This window comes from Stigmatopora argus, chromosome 6 (assembly GCF_051989625.1).
Source record: "Stigmatopora argus isolate UIUO_Sarg chromosome 6, RoL_Sarg_1.0, whole genome shotgun sequence".
Taxonomy (NCBI): domain Eukaryota; kingdom Metazoa; phylum Chordata; class Actinopteri; order Syngnathiformes; family Syngnathidae; genus Stigmatopora; species Stigmatopora argus.
Genome location: NC_135392.1, coordinates 20,723,153 through 20,741,006, shown reverse-complemented (window position 1 = coordinate 20,741,006; position 17,854 = coordinate 20,723,153). Strand labels below are relative to the sequence as shown.

General features: G+C 45.0%; 1 protein-coding gene across 7 annotated transcripts in view; it reads left to right on the top strand.

The window, feature by feature from the left end:
• The window catches only part of acad9 (acyl-CoA dehydrogenase family, member 9), a 156,857-nt gene that overhangs the window by 42,765 nt on the left and 96,238 nt on the right, over window positions 1–17,854 (top strand). For all 7 annotated transcript variants that reach the window (XR_013300578.1, XM_077602709.1, XM_077602710.1 and 4 more), the window contains exon 5: window positions 11,059–11,159. Coding sequence is in view for 6 of the 7 variants with exons in the window: in XM_077602709.1 (XP_077458835.1) it covers window positions 11,059–11,159 (101 nt within the window). In the remaining variant the exon portion in view is untranslated. The remainder of the gene's footprint in view (window positions 1–11,058; window positions 11,160–17,854) is intronic.

Below are 17,854 nucleotides of genomic sequence, written 5' to 3'. Positions count from 1 at the left end.
AAACTACTCCATTTCCTCAGGGTACTCAGGAGGAACAACTTGGACACTAAGCTTCTGGTAACCTTCTATAGAGCCACTGTGGAGAGCATCCTGGCATACTGCATCAGTGTGGTACGCTGGAAGCACAGCAGCAGACAAAAAGGCCATGCAGAGAGTGATTAACACTGCCCAGAAGATCGTTGGCTGCTCTGCCCCCACTGGAAGACATTGCCAGCCCTCGTTGTCGGGGACCCTTACCACCCTGGTCGCAACCTGTTCCAGCTGCTGCCCTCTGGCAGACGCTATAGGTCTCACAAAGTACGGACAAATGGGCTTAAGGACAGTTTTTCCCCCACATCCATCAGGACTCTACATTTGCGGTAGCACGACACACAATCCCCTCTGTGTAATAATTCGGGGTGAGGTAACATGAAAAGACGTTGGGCGGTGATCTGCCTCCGACTGGCTGACTGAAGGTAAGTAAGAGACATTGAGAGGTAAGTGATCCGCTCGGGGGGTGATGCGATGTATCCATCACGGCAGAATGCCAACTAGTCTGAAATTATCACTTATTTGGGTCTTTTGCCGGCAAAACGCACCTTATGGAGAAGCAGTAACAATTTCATCATACGCAGCTGGGTATGATGACAATTAGGCTTTTGTCGAGTCAATGATGATGACAAAGCCTGTGCCCGATTATACTTATATACTTATTATAATGTCACATTTTAGTATGGAAGATCATAACGTCTAGATCGGTATTTGTTACTTTAAGTAGGTGGTGAATTAGAACAAATGAAAAAATGGCAATGACTTGACGGACGAGCAAGCCAAACTCTGCTCCTCTCTCCCATAACCAAACACTCCGTTCGACCCCCAAATAAGAAAGGCGATTATTCACAGGAGCTGCATTCCCCCTCCCCCTTCTCAATCCCGCATCACATCTTTATCTACACGTCCCAACCCCGAGGAAGATGTCCAGCTGTTGAAAGACCTCGTCGACCTGATCCTTTTCCGGTCCGGCCACCACCCAACCCTCAGCAAATGACAACATTTGACGGGGAAATGTGAGGATGACCCATGTTGACTGCGACGAGGAAGAGAAGTTGGCCGAGCATCTCTGGCTTCGGTTTCCTGCACTTCAGTCTACCCTGTACCATCAGCAGTTGTCTTCTCTCCTTCGTTGAATTTACCAGCCTCTAGCGCTTTTGAGGATTATCCTCAGGCGCATTTGGTGAAACAACAGCAACTGGCGAAGACAGTCGTTGAAGAGTCCAGGCGAAATTACGGGGAATAGAGCAATTGAGAGTGAAATTAATTTTGCCAATCCGTAACCTGTAGACCAGACATGGCCGCGATGTTTATGAACTTAAAAAAATAATAATAATAAACATTTCCCCCAGAAAAAAATCTGCGATGTCGTGAAGCCGTGATATTCGAGGGATTACTGTACATGCCACACTATATATTTCATCTCACGAGCAGTCATAATACAGAGTGCAACGCATATAATTAATTACCATGTCATGAGATCTGAGTTTGCAAACCCAAGTTGACCAGAGAGCCCAAAAGTGTTCAATTGATCCAGCCAGTCGAGTCAATATCTACTTTTTCCCAGTAGTTTTGTTTTATTTCAAAATCAAGGCTACTCGCGTCTGGCCAGTTAGAGCACGTTTAACTAGGTTTAGGCGGCAGCACCCTAGGTAAGATGGCCGTGCCCCGACCTAGGTAAGATGCGGTGCCCCAAGCGCGCGGTGACGTGAACGTGTTTTTCATGATTTATGCAAGATGCGTACATTTTTTTCTTGAATTTCATTCATAGACGTCAAAATTAATTTAGTTAAGCGTTTTATCTTTTCTCTATTTTGAAATCAATTACCGTATGGGCAGCATTGTCTTGCTGCATGACGTTACGGCGCCATTGCGTCATGACGTCATCGTGTCATGGCGTCGTCAACTTGCAGTTTCGTGCATGTCGTTATTTTATGCGCATATAAGCTGCACCCTTGATTCAGTCATTATTTTTTTGTCCCACAAAAGTGGCTTAAATGCTAGTAAATACGCTAGGTGCAAAAGATGTAAAGAATGCAAAAGAATCAAACATTGAACAGTCACTGGCGTTGTCAATTGCAGGGGTGGTTTCTTCACCCTTTAATCCAACAAGGGGAATGCTTTCAGGTGGCAGGGGGGCTGTGACGTTAGAATGGCGAGCTCCTGTGTTGACCTTAAATGATAGAGAGGATCCACCTACTGTCAGGATCATCAAATGCTCCTGCAGTTCTAAGCATGTGGATCCAGGGCACCATCATTGTGGAAACTGTCCATCAGAAGAATGCAGATACTGTTGGTTTGACACCGGGGATATCCTTGTTGCTGCCGCGGTTGCTGAGCATGATATCCTCTACCTCGGGGTTGGTTGTCTCCTCTTCGATTGTAGCCACGTTTAAGTTAAAAGTTCACTATGGCGGCAACAGTTAGAAAACAACCCTCACAAGGTAGAGAATATGCAGAGTCACTCTTCCAAGCTTATCCGCACAGTTCCTCAGTAGTCTGGAGCTGAAGACAACAGTAGCAGAGTAGCGCACCTCGACTCCGTTGCTAGTAAGCGCCGACAGCTCTTCCATCTTATCCCACGATGGAATGGTTGTTCAGAAGCGTTGTCTCTTCTCCCGGCACTTTTGTCCAGCTCCGAATCCCCGGCGGCACCGAGGTGTTGCTCCTTCCGCTGCGTATTGTAACAGCTAGTCCCATGTGTGTGACAGCGTAGGCATGGCTGAATGGTTCCAAAAAAAGAAGTAGCCGAAAGAAGCCAGGCTAACAGAACAAGGAAAGTTCTAAAAACATTAAAGTAAAAAGTCGAAAGTACAAAGTAAAGTAAAAAGGAATGTATTAAGAAATATTAAAATGTAATTTAAAAAAAAGATAGAAGGGCTGTAAATCACGAAAAAAGTGTAAAGTGTACAGAGCTACTTCCACTGGCTCCCGCGTGAACGGCGCCATTTTGGCTTGCGAAGGTGGAGTCCCGGTTAGCCATGGTGTAGGCCCAGCTAGCAGAAATGTAGGCAAGAGGTAGATGCTTGACAGCAGTGGTTTGAGTTGGTGTTTTTCTGAGCTTAGTCTACAGGCCCGCTCTAGAGCCTCGCGTTTGCTTCCCCTCCCGACTCCGCCTCCTTCGCCGCCTAGACCTGACAACAATCCATAACCCCCCCCTAATATTGGTATCTCTTCCGGAAGGTCGTGCGCATGATGGAAGTCACAAGAAACCAAAGGTTCCTGCTCGGAAATAATGTTTAATAAGTCTATACTGTTATACTTAGTTAAAGTCCGGAATTGACGAGAAACTTGTGAAAAAACACAACGCGAAAAGTAGCTTGCTGCTGAGTTTTACTCACTTGATTCAGGTGGGGTAGAGGAGGGAAATATGGAAAAACAGACTGGATAGGGGCCCTTGAAGACCGGAGTTGGTCACCCCTGCTTTAATTGTTTTTCAGGCTAAGATGCCTGAAAAGCTCAGATTTACCATGGGTGTGCACCAGTGGCGGGCCGTCAGGGCCTTCAAGGCCTTCTCTGCTGGCCTAAGAAATATCTGAATCATATATTATATTTTGTCCATCAATAATTATTAAATAATTCCAAATGGTCTGTTAGCTTCCTTTCATTGCTTTTCCCCCAGGTTGCACTGCTTCCAGATGTGTGTTTTCATATTGAAGCATTTAACCAATCACATTTCAGCCATTATTTGTTGCCAGGGTCAGAAATCTGCCCAAGGCCTTCACAATCCGTTTTGCAGGCTCTGCTGCATTAAACAAGTGTCGATAAGACTGTTGCTTTAACCAATCAGATTTCGAGTTGGCAACACCACAATGCCTTGTCGCAGGCGTAGGGATACGTCATTGGCTTCTCGCAGGCGTAGGGATACGTCATCGCGTTCACCAACTATGATTGGCTAGTGATTAGCCAGAGCTACCAAACTGTATCTGGAGCTAGCTGCACAAGCAAATATATTGTTGTGTTGATTTAAAGCCATTTTCAAGATGGACTATGCCAGAAATACGACAGGACAGGCTCGGCTGACTTTCAGCATTAGCTTCGATGGCGATTAAAAAAAGAAGAAAGGAGGATGGATATTGTGTACAGTTAAAAAGGTTTTCTGGCGAGTAAAATATGGCTATATTCCGAAATATTTCAATTTTGGGCCCGGTTCTGATATCTGAAAAGCTCCAGTGTTTGTATTTAATCACTAAATGCTGCTAGGAAGTGGATTTTACCCCATTTTAGTGCAATTTTGGCCCTATGGACCGCGTATGGACTTATATGGACGCGTCGACGTTTATTGCTGTCTTTCCCGGGGTAATCACCCCCAGGGCCCTGTTGTAATGTCTAAAAAGCTCCAGTATTTGTATTTAATCAATAAATGCGGTTTTCGGCTGGATTTTACCCCATTTTTGTGCAATATTTGCCGGTTCGCCATTGACGTCCATCGCTGTCTTTTCCTGGGAAAATCACCCCAGGGCCCGGTTGTAATGTCTGAAAAGCTCCAGTATTTGTAGTTAATAACTAAATGCTGTTTTCGGCTGGATTTTACCCCATTTTTGTGCAATTTTTGCCGGTTCGCCATTGACGTTCATTGCTGTTTTCCCGGGGAAATGACCCCCTGGGACCAGTTCTAATGTCTGAAAAGCTCCAGTATTTGTATTTAATCAATAAATGCTGCTATGAAGTGGATTTTATCCCATTTTAGTGCAATTTTTGCCGTTTCGCATATGGACGGATTGAAGTTCAACGCTGTCTTTTTCCCGGGGAAATGATACTCCGGGCCCGGTTCTGATGTCTAAAAAGCTCCAGTATTTGTATTTTATCAATAAATGCTGTTTTCGGCTGGTTTTTAACCCCATTTTTGGGCAATGTTTGCCGGCACGCCATTGACGTTCATCGGTGTCTTTTCCCGGGAAAATCCCCCCCTGGCCCGGTTGTAATGTCTGAAAAGCTCCAGTATTTGTATTTAATCATTAAATCCTGCTAGCAAGTGGATTTTACCCATTTTTTGGGCATTGATTTATTGATTAATTTTTATGTGTTGCAGCTGTAGCTGCCGTGTGCGGTCGATTGGTCGCCGGTCTTTTGGTCGCGGTCTTTAGGTCGCCTGGAAGTTTGGTCGTCGTCTTTTGGGTCGCCGGTCTTTTTTGTCGCCGGTCTTTTGGTCACCTGATCGGCTACTGCCATCTACTGTCAATTTATTAAATAGCAGATGGTGTTTTTATTGAAGCAGTCCAATGAACCTTCATTCTCTCTGGGAGATCTTGCAATGTTGAAATACTTTAGATTAGATGGTCATTTTATCAAACAAATAAAAGTATTAGTATACTTTTAGTTAGACAGTATTTAGATCGTTTCAACAGTATTTAGACTAAATACTGTTGAAACGATCTAAATACTGTTGAAACGATCTAAATATCTAATATCAAAATATCAATAAGAGCACTCATTTAACACATCAATAAGAGCACTAATTTAACACATCGGCTGCTGCCATTGACTGTCATAGGCGTCCAATGAACCTTCATTCTCTGGGAGAACTTGCAATGTTGAAATACTTTAGATTAGATGGTCATTTTTATCAAACATCAAAATATCAATAAGAGCACTCGTTTAACACATCGGCTGCTGCCATTGACTGTCATAGGCGCCCAATGAACCTTCATTCTCTCTGGGAGAACTTGCAATGTTGAAATACTTTAGATTAGATGGTCATTTTTATCAAACAAATAAAAGTATTAGTATACTTTTAGTTAGACAGTACTTAGATTGTTTCAACAGTATCAAACAAATTAAAGTATAAGTATACTTTTAGTTAGACAGTATTTAGATCGTTTCAACAGTATTTAGACTAAATACTGTTGAAAAGATTTAAATACTGTTGAAACGATCTAAATATCTAATATCAAAATATCAATAAGAGCACTCATTTAACACATCGGCTGCTGCCATTGACTGTCATAGGCGTCCAATGAACCTTCGTTCTCTCTGGGAGAAATAAGAGCACTCATTTAACACATCAGCTGCTGCCATCGACTGTCATTTTAGCTCCAGTATTTGTATTTCATCACTAAGTGCTGATTTTACCGCATTTTAGTACATTTTTGGCACTTTTGCGAATGGTCGCATATCGTCGCATTTGGTTGCGCCGACTTTTATCGCTGTCTTTCCCCCGGGAAAATCACCCCCAGAGCCCGGTAGTCATGTCTGATAAGCTCCGGTATTTGTATTTCATCAATAAGTGCGTATTTTACCCCGTTTTAGTGAAATTCAGGCCCTTTCGCAAATGGTCGTCGCATTTGGTCGCGCCGAGGTTTATAGCTGTCTTTCCCCCGGGAAAATCACCCCCAATTAATGTCTGAAAAGCTCCAGTATTTGTATTTAATCATTAAATGCTGTTTTAAAAACTATTACTCCGCTTTTGGAACACTTTTCTGGGCATTCTTAACCATTTTTCTACCTTAAGAGAGATTCTCCCATTCATTCTCCTAGAGAGAATGAAGGTTCATTGGACGCCTACGACAGTCGATGGCAGCAGCCGATGTGTTAAATGAGTGCTCTTATTGATATTTTGATATTAGATATTTAAATCTGTTGGATTTATTATGGAATGTTTATATGTGTTGTAAGCATTTTTAATAAGTAATAAGGCTATAAATTAATTCATGGGACCACGGACACTTTTCCTCCCCATCGTCTCCTCAAGGCCCCACAGCTCGAGGACACATTGTTTCCAGGGACGCTTTTCGGCAAAACACAACCTGTGTTTGGACGGAACTCTGGCAGCAGATGGCGATAATCGCATTATTGTTTGAAAATACGGGTGCTTTGTTTACCTTATAATACTGCTTGCAAGTTGTAACCAGTTGTGTTGAAAGATGTCTTCCAAGTTTAATTAAATATTACTAATATTGATTTAAAAGGTTTTAATCATTATTCCAACATTTGGTCCTTCGAGTAGCCGGGGTCAACACACCGATAAGGAATCCAGACGCTGCGGTTCAATATCTGGAGTGACCGTGCACGGCGAGAATCCCTTTTCCAGGCTGGATTATTTCTCAGCAGCGCCTGGATTCTGGTTGGTTGAAGACTATCCATTTTTTGGAGGCATCTATCGACATTTCTGGTGAGTTCCGTGTGTGATGTCTGCATATTGTTGACGGGTTCCAAATGCGCGAAGGGCATCACACGCGATGGCCTTATTTTGAGAAATAAGGCTCGCGTCCTGGGGATGGCGATTTTTAAAACCCTGGGCATACTAGTCTCTACCAGGTAAAGAGACAGAGCATGAGTCTATAAAACTTAGGGCAGTTCGGGGTGTCCTGTACTGTGGTCCGGAAAAGTACAAATATAACTCTGACGGTATATCAGGCTAGGGTATACATTTGTGTTACGTGTGTTACGTGTGTGTTAGGGCAGTTCGGGGTGTCCTGTACTGTCAAAAGTACAAATATAGCTCTGACGGTTTATCAGGCTAGGGTATACATTTGTGTTACGTGTGTTGCGTGTGTAGTTCCGATAATAAAAGTCGGAAAAGAAAGTTAACTAACTGATAACTGAGTGCACGCGAACTCCCTTCAAAATGGGCAGCTCAAATATCAAAGCGGCTAGGGATGACGTTCCGAAACAGCGTCTGCCGTGTAAAGATTGGAAATTTGTTGCAAATCAAAGCGCTACAAGGGTTAAACACCTAAATTTATGGATAAACAAATATGGGTTTGCTGGCCAGCTTAAATATGCATGAAATATTAAAACTTGCAGGATAAAATACGCACTAAGCATAGAAGTAATCTATATATAATATGTGAAGGGAGATACAAGCGAGGCGGCTTGTTCCACAGAAAGAAGTGTGATAAAACGGGTCTGTTGTGTGAAAAAATAAAAGATAGCGCGGCCTCCTCGGCTGACGGGGAGAGAATAGGAATGTTAGCCAAGGGGTTGGAAAAAACAAATGAGGTTAAACAGAAATCGGGTTTTCAAAAATGCTATGTGCTGGGTTTGTGGAAAATTGGGGCATATATCGCGTGATTGCCTGGACAAAAAGGTCTCTAAAAACAAGGCAGGCCTGCTCAAAATGATTTGAATGAGGATTTTGAACATGAGGATGTTGAGCAAAATTTAATGGAAACACTGGCATTTGATTTGGTTAAATCAGAGATCACATTCTTTGTGAATGGAATTGTATTGGAATTTTTGTGTGATGCTGAAAGTTGTAAAACGGCAATTAAAATGGTTATTTCCAAAAGCTAGACGTACTTTGTTAATAGTACCTAAATGTACTGTCAATTTAATGGAATGAAATGGCTTATTGCGTCTTATCTTGATTTTATCCTGTACCGCTAGCGGGAATGTTTTGGTTAACAGTCGACATTAAATACAAAACGACCAATTAAATGTTTAGCGGGGTTGCCAAACCTGCGTTTTTGTCATACTCTTAAACTAGTCAAATAATTCGTCGGCTGCAGGGGAGCGCGGCTGTCTTCGCTGCTGATTAGAACGCGAAAAAACACGTGGACCGCGTAGCGGCTGATTTGACGGTGTTAGGCATTCAGTATGCGCGCGGACCGCACGAGCGACTAAATTTTTTTGGACCCCTTCCATGAAGACATTACAATAATTGGCCTTGGGGGTGCTGAAGCAAACTTGAGGGCAGAAATGGGTTTTGCTATGCTTGCAGCATATTGTGATTATGGGGTCTTAGCAAAATATTGTGATATAGTTGGATATCGGGAGAGGAATTAATTTAGTCTTCTCTAAAAAGCGTTGTAATTGTGCACAGGAGGCGAAACATTGTGCGCAGAAAGAAAAAGAGGTCGCTTAGGAATGTCAACATTGATAAGCTGCTTCGCAGCATTCGTGAAGGTCACAGTTAGCGGCTAAGCGCGCACTTCCGTTAAACACTTCATAATAAAAGCAGCAGGGTTTCCGCAATGACCTTTGCACTTATTCTTTGGATTTAATCAGAAATGTCTTTCGAGGTGATAGAAAATCTGTTTGGCAAAGATTGATTTGGCAAAAGCTTTGGAATTGGGAATAATGCTATTATTATTATTATTATTGAATTTTTTGTTTTGTGAAGTTCAAAGGGCTCTTAATTAAAGAGAGCTAGTTTTGGAGGATAAAACGATATTAATACTGTTTTTGAATGGTTGGATTGTTCAAAATACTTTAATATAGGAGATTGGCTGGTTAAAGAAAAATGAATGGAATTTTTTTACAATATTCTGGCATGTTGGTGACAATTTGTGGGTCCTTTATTAAGCATTGTAAATTGTAATTAGGAAATGCCTAGTAAAAGGTTGATTTCTCTAATTTAATTATTGTATATTTTTATGGTGGTAACAGAGAGCTATAGGAAATAGCTCTTATCTTAAGTAAACATAGTATGGGGTGATTTGCAAATTATGTATTGGGTATTAAGAGTTATTTGGTTGTTAAAAAGATCAGACATGAAATTAACAATGCAGAAATGGCATGAGAAAATTCATGGCATTCGTCCAAATTATTAGGTAAATTGAACCTGGCTGGGGTAGATAAGATAAATGATTTAGGATAGGCATAGTTTCCCTAAAAGAAACATGGAGCGTTTTTAAGTGCACAAAAGACATTCCCTGTTTGGCCTGAAGGGGGAAATATGCTTTGGTATAGGTCATATTGATGACTATTGGGACGTTACTGTCTATTGCTTTTAGGGGCATACAAATTAAGAATTTAGCCAAAACTTACTGCATTGCAATTATGGGGTTAATACACCTAAATGTTACGGTGATAACGATTGGCAATGATGAAATAATGTCTATGTTTAAAAACTAACATCTCCAAATTATAAAATATCAACCTTTGAGAAATGCTTTAAGTAGATGGGTTGACTAGAATGGGCAAAATTTGATAGCATTGAAAAGGGGTGTAACTTAATGCAGAACATGGAGATAAAGTTTTTACAAACGGTTAAAATACTTAAAGGGGGTGTGTGTGTTTCAATGTGTCACAACTTTTCCGTTATTGCATTATTGGCGAATAGATAGTTAATCACAGCCACTCGCATGGCAGTCCACATGCTGACTGACTGGGGTAAGGGGCGGTGGCAATTGAACAAATTTCTATTTTTAGATATGTGGCACGTGAATCTAATACATTAATTACCTAGTTTCTTCAGGCATCAACCTTGCGGTTCGAGGATCTATTAATGCGGGGTGGATCCAGACCTTCCGGAGTGTGGAGTATTCCTAGTCTCCTCAAGAATTCGTAGGTTTTCTCCGGGTACTCCAGTTTTACTCCAACAAACCAAAATTATGGATGAATGGGGGAGCACTCTAAATTCCTTGATTGAGTGCGAGCGTGGATGAGTGTCTGTCTTTTGTGTTTTAATTGGCTAGCCACCAAGATATATCAATATTCTAATATCAAGGTGGAAGATTTCTGAAATTGCTGATAAGCCTTTCGAGGACGGTGGTGGCAGAGTAGGACAAAAACAAAAAGATTTTGCCAAATGAATTTTTTTGATTTCTGCAATGGTTTCAACAGTATTTAGAGTCTAAATACTGTTGAAACAATCTAAATACTGTCTAACTAAAAGTATACTAATACTTTTATTTGTTTGATAAAAATGACCATCTAATCTAAAGTATTTCAACATTGCAAGTTCTCCCAGAGAGAATGAAGGTTCATTGGACTGCTTCAATAAAAACACCATCTGCTATTTAATAATTTGACAGTAGATGGCAGTAGCCGATCAGGCGACCAAAAGACCGGCCACAAAAAAGACCGGCGACCCAAATGACGACGACCAAACTTCCGGGCGACCTAAAGACCGCGACCTAAAGACCGCGACCAAAAGACCTGCGACCAATCGACCGCGTACCGTAGCTGCAGTCGAGGTTTTATAGCCATAACATAGTTTTTGAGGGTTGGATTGATTCGTTGAAGGCGCTACGAGAAAATGCACGGACCGCCACTGGTGTGCACACATGTTAAACAATCAAGTCTTGCTATTTATGCAGATGTGGCTCACTTTTAATTTCTGACATAAGTTTTGTCTTTCAGGGTATACTAATAGCGGGCAATGAATCCCAGAAGATGAAGTATCTCCCCAAATTGGCATCTGGGGAACACATTGCAGCTTTTTGTTTGACTGAGCCTGGAAGGTAAATTATTTAGCACACAATCTTCACCAAATACGTCTGACAAAATGACAAAGTCCACGAGTAGGCGGACTTGTGCCAACACTTATACAGTCGGTATTGTGAAATTTGGCCAGAACTCCGGCGGCTCGGAGCGGTGCATAGCACTTTCAGACTATAGTACACTAATCTGTTACGATCTCGCTGCGTCGTCGCGGCGCGATCGGGAATATATTAGGACCCATGCGCGGGAGACGTGAGTTGACTCGAGCCAGTTGGCTTCAAACAACATTCTTTAATAAATCAACAGGGATCTATAAATCAACAATGGCCTGGAAACAAAACGGCAGCATGCTACGCGCACGCACAAACAGAAGAAACGATCCGGCAATGGTCCTATGACTCATTGCTCCTTAAATAACAGAACAGGAAGCAATCAGCAGATTGACTGCAGCTGCTCCCTGACGGCACGTCAGGAGGGACAAACGGGCCGCTCCTGACAGTACCTCCCCTCTAGACGTCCTAATGCCGAATGTCCATGAAAAGCGAAAGACAAAAATCAGGCAGGGAGGGAGGGTTGGTGTTCTCCGTTCTCATCGTCCGGGGGGCGTCCCCGCCAGCCCGTGACGAGGCGTAAGAGTGGCCGGTCCGGCAGGCATCCGCGCCGGTCCGGCGGGCATCCGCGCCGGTCCGGGGGGCATCTGCGCCGGTCCGGGGGGTATCCGCGCCGGTCCGGCGGGCATCCGCGCCGGCCGGTGAGGAGGCGTCCAGGGGCGCCGGAGGGTCACTCTCGCCGTCGCCGGCCCCCTCGTCCAGGGGCGCCGGAGAGTCGCTCTGGCCATCGCCGGCCCCCTCGTCCAGGGGCCCCGGCGTGTCACCGCCGCTTCCGGACGGGCAAGAGCTGGGCGGGCAAGAGCTGAGCAGGCGGGAACCGGGCACCCAGGGATTGGGCAGGATGAAACCGGGCTCGCCGAAGCCGGCCAGGGAGACACCGGACAGGGTGAAATTAGGCAGGCGGAGACTGTACCAACAGGAACTGGGCAGGCCGAAACTTGGCAGGCCGGGACTGCGCAGACCGGGACTGGGCAGACCGGAACTGGGCAGACCGGAACTGGGCAGACCGGAACTGGGCAGACCGGAACTGGGCAGACCGGAACTGGGCAGACCGGAACTGGGCAGACCGGAACTGGGCAGACCGGAACTGGGCAGACCGGAACTGGGCAGACCGGAACTGGGCAGACCGGAACTGGGCAGACCGGAACTGGGCAGACCGGAACTTGGCAAACAGGAACTGGACGGACCAGCCGGCACCGGAAGCCTGGTTCGTGGCTTCGGCATGGGTGCGACTGGCGGCCCAGGTCGTAAAGGGAGTAACTTGCGTGGTTTGGGCACGGGTATTTGAGAAGCTTGGAGCGGCGTGGTCGGGCGAGAAGCTTGGAGCGGCGTGGTCGGGCGAGAAGCTTGGTCAGGGGCTCGAGCGTCCAGGCCCTCCTTCCGCTTCTCCCTGCGGCGTGGCGCTCGCCGCCGCCTCCGGGAGGGCGGCACAGCACACCGGCCGCCACGTGGTGGCCCATCGTAGATGGCCAGCCGACCAGGTGAAAGAACTCGCTGCTGCGCCTCCCCAAAAAAACAAGACAGGCGGTGTTCGAAACTCCTACCGCAGCCTCCCCGCCGGCCGCCACGTGGTGGTCCCTTGTAGATGGCCCACCCACCTGGCAGATGCTGGTCGGGGTAATCCAGGTCGGAGTAATCAGAGGAGTATTGGTCAACGTCCTCCGGTGGAGCGTATCGGAGTCCGAACCGGCTAAGAAAATCACTGTCCGAGTCTGAATCTCCAGCATACAAATCTATTAGCTCCCGGTCGTCCTCACCTTCAGAAAAGTCAGAGTCCCAACCGACAAAGATTTGGCATTCCAATGGGGCCGAGGGAGGCTGGGGATTCTCCCTCCATTGAGAAAAAAACTCGCTGGAGTCTGAATTCAAATAACTGGGGCGATGAACTGAGGGTGTCGGAGCCTTGGAATTATGACTTAGCTGTGCTGGCAGTCCAGTGCGACGCGTTGAGCGGAGGGTGGGTTTAAAGGTGGATGGAGGCTCAGTACCACCTCTTAGTCGGGAATCCTCCGCTGCCCAAACGTCTCTGAGGTGCCCACACCAAGTGTCCATTATAGACTCCCTAATAGACTGTGTGGGGCATCTCAGTGAATCCATGTGGTCGCGGGGCTTCGAAAAGGGTGGCTGGCGTCGACGAGAGCGTCGGCGCGAGCGTGGGTGGCCTCCCGCTGGGTCCATTATGGCCGGATCGTTCTGTTACGATCTCGCTGCGTCGTCGCGGCGCGATCGGGAATATATTAGGACCCATGCGCGAGAGACGTGAGTTGACTCGAGCCAGTTTGCTTCAAACGACATTTTTTAATAAATCAACAGGGATCTATAAATCAACAATGGCCTGGAAACAAAACGGCAGCATGCTACGCGCACGCACAAACAGAAGAAACGATCCGGCAATGGTCCTATGACTCATTGCTCCTTAAATAACAAAACAGGAAGCAATCAGCAGATTGACTGCAGCTGCTCCCTGACGGCACGTCAGGAGGGACAAACAGGCCACTCCTGACATAATCCCTCATTTTTGGTGGGTAATGTAGACCAGACATGACTGCGACAATTGAAAAACCGCAAAGGAAGATCACTCCTATTATTACTACTAAGCATACTATGTTTTCGCGCCTTTACAAAAATATGAGTACACAAGTACACTTATCAAAAAGTATTTATTAAATATCACAGTTACAGGCATATGAAAAGACACATGTATTAATACCCAAATATAATCTATAAATTATAAAAGTAAATACTTGAAGTACTGTACTCGCAGTGATAATAGTTCCTCTCCGCTTGATTTAAATAAATAAAAATAACAGGTTGTTAGTCTCCTTCTGAGTGGCCCCATACAGTGTTTTGACGTCCTTTCGTCATCCCAACTTCATGACCGTACACAGTGCAAATCCTTAATTATGCTAGTTCATTTTTTTTTAAATTCTTGGAGTCGGAAGCGTGATGTCTTACTCCGCACAAGAATTTGCAGTCCCGCACCCCGGAAGATGCGAGCTTCAGGCGGTGAACAGAGGTGCGTGCACGCCGAACGCGGCAGTGCTTCGTGTAGAAAAATGGAGGCTGCAACGTGCAGCACGGCATTCTGGGCGGAGAGACCAGCCTCTACATCTTGGATCTCTTCACCACTCTGGTGAACCTCACGAGAAATTGGATAACTTTATTCATCCCCTTTTCGGGAAATTTTGTTGTCACGGTAGCAAGAGGGTGAGGATGCAGGAATAGGAAAGGCATTTTAGACATAAATAGATAGGTAATAAGTAAGTTAATAAATAAATACATGAATAAATATATACATAAATAAGCGTGTTGCTTAGCACATAAATACATACATACACATAAATATACATGCATGCATACGGTAGGTCTTAACACTCAGCCATTTTTTTGTTAAAGAGCCTGACAGCTGATGGGAGGAAGGATCTGCGGAAGCGCTCCTTCCTGCAATGAGGGTGCCGCAGTTTATTGCTAAAGGAGCTTCGGAGGGACTCCACAGACTCATGCAGAGGGTGGGAGGTGCTGTCCATGATGAACATCATCCTGGTCAGCATTCTCCGCTCTCCCACTTCCTCCACAGAGTCCAGAGGACAGCCCAGAACAGAGCTGGCCCTCTTGACCAGCTTATTCAGCCTGTTCCTGTCCCTCTCCGTGCTCCCGCATCCCCAACAGAGCACTGCATAAAACACTGTAGATGCCACCACAATGTCTTAGAAAGTCCTCAGCAGTGTCCTGCACACTCCAAAGGACCGTAAACTCAGTAGGTAGAGGCGGCTCTGGCCCCTTTTCGTACAGGGCATCTGTGTTTGTGGACCAGTCTAGTTTGTTGTTGACGTGAACACCCAGGTACTTAAAATTCTCCACGATTTCAATGTCTACCCTGGATGTTCACCTGAGTGGTCTGTTGAGGATTCCTCCGAAAATCGATGACCATTTCCTTTGTCTTACTGGTGTTGATGTAGAGGTGCTTTTGCCTACACCAGTCAACAAAGGCTGTGATGACTCCCCTGTACTCCAGGTCGTTCCCGTCCGTCACTCGTCCAATAATAGCGGTGTCGTCAGAGAACTTCTGGAGGTGGCAGGTGTCTGTATTATGTTTGAAATCCGATGTGTAGAGGGAGAAGAGGAGTGGGGAGAGCACTGTGCTTTGTGGGGCCCCCGTGCTGTAAGCTACCACATCAGACATACAGTCCCGGAGTCTCACATATTGTGGTCTGTCAGTGAGGAAGTCGATGATCCATGCGGCTAGGTGGTTCCTTACTCCACCTAGCCGCATGGATCATCGACTTCCTCACTGACAGACCACAATATGTGAGACTCCGGGACTGTATGTCTGATTATATTTATTTATTCCACAGCATACAGATCGCCACAACATGCGTGCATCTCCAGGGGGAAGAGCGTTCACTTCCCGTGTGTCTCGCTGCACGGCGGAGTCCATTAACATATACATGGTTCCTACCAGTTTAATTATATACCAAAGAATGCAAGTGTATATTCATTCATGCCAAAATGCCGTGTTACGCCTTTAGCATATCAAGGAACGTCAATAGTTATTTGTTTTATTCATTTTCAATAGCGACTCACAAAATAGTCTTTCTCCACAGGTGATGTGCACAATGTGAAATTCACTCACAACAAAACAGCAAATGGCAAGACGTACTACCGTATTTACTCGCGTATAAGCCGTACCGTTAAAATTGTTGAATTTTACAATTTTTAGCGTGTAACCCGTCCGTCCCCATGGTTCTCAATTTTCACCTCCTTATTTATGGTTTTAATAGGGAGCACAAATGTGTTACTTTGAAGGGAAAAAAGAACAATCCTCACATGTGGTATTTCTGAGATACTGTATAAATCAAAAGCATATTATTAGGGTCAATATCGTAGGTTAATTTGCCTTTCTTTGTTAATGCAAAATATCAAATTATTCAATTTGAAAAAAGAAATGTCTATCTTGATGAGGACCGAATGCTGTTTAATCACATAAATTACAATTTTTAAGATGTGGTGACCAAATGTCGAAATATCAAGATTTTTTCCATGGTTCATATTACTGCAATAGTTGTCACTACACGTAGTGTTCACCAAGTCTCGGGATGCAATAATAGCATACACATTACGTAGGTATCAAGGATTATATTTTAACGATCAACCGCAAGACCTTCGATCAGCCTTAACTATTGTGATGTGCTGACATGGTCACGGCCACGGTCAGAACACGTTTAACTACTGTAAGATGGCAGCGCCCCAAGCAAGCAATAGCAGACTCAAGTGTACTCGCATCTGGCCATTCTGAGCATGTTTAACTATGGTAAGATGGCCGTGCCCTGAGCGAGCAGTGACGGGAACGTGAGGGTTTTTTTTACGTTTTAATAATAATCGGACATAGGCCCTGTCGTCATCATCAACAACAAAAGCCTATATGTCATCACACCCAGAAACCGTGTATGACGAAATTGTTAGTGCTTCTCTATAAGGTGCGTTTTCTCAGCAAAAGACCTAAATAAGTGATAGTTACTGACTCGTAATTTGGCATACTGCCGTTATGGATACATCGCATCACCTCCCCGAGCGGATCACTTACCTCTCACTACCTCAGAAGGGAATGTGTGTTGTGTTACCTCAAGTTTAGAATTCTGATGGATGTGGGGGAAAAACTGTCCTTAAGCCTATTTGTCCGTACTTTGTGGCACCTATAGCGTCTGCCAGAGGGCAGCAGCTGGAACAGATTGTGACCAGGGTGGTATCATGTTCCTGGCTCTGCTGAGGTAACGAGGGCTGGCAATGTCTTCCAGTGAGGGCAGAGAGCAGCCGACGATCTTCTGGGCAGTGTTAATCACTTTCTGCATGGCCTTTTTGTCTGCTGCCGTGCTTCCAGCGTACCACACTGTGATGCAGTATGCCAGGATGCTCTCCACGGTTGTCCTATAGAAGGTTACCAGAAGCTTGGTGTCCAAGTTGTTCCTCCTGAGTACCCTGAGGAAATGGAGTAGTTTCTGGGCATTCTTCACTACTGCCGTGGTGTTTGTAGACCAGGAGAGCTTATCCGTGACGTGGACCCCCAGGAATTTAAAGGACTGGACCCTGTCTACACATACAACATTTATGAGGAGTGGGACCAGATCTGTGCTGTGTTTGCGAAAGTCCAGGATTAATTCTTTAGTTTTCGTGGTATTCAGTGTGAGATTGTTCACCGAGCACCACGAAGACAGTTTGTTGACCTCATCTTTGTAGGCCGACTCATCCCCTCCTGAGATAAGTCCGACCACAGTGGTGTCATCAGCAAATTTGATGATGGAGTTAGACTGGTGGGTCGGTGTACAGTCGTATGTGTACAGGGAGTACAGAAGAAGACTCAGTACACAGCCTTGAGGGGAGCCAGTGCTCAGTGTAATGGAGGAAGAGAGGTGGCGACCAAGTCTAACAGTTTGTGGACGGCTGGTTAAGAAGTTCTTAATCCAGCAGCAGATGGAAGAGGATAGTCCAAGGTGGTAGATTTTGTCAGACAGAATGTCCGGTATTATAGTGTTGAAGGCTGAGCTATAGTCAAATTCGTGAGGGTCAACTGAGGGAGGGATTGTATCTCTGATGTGGCGGGCGACCAA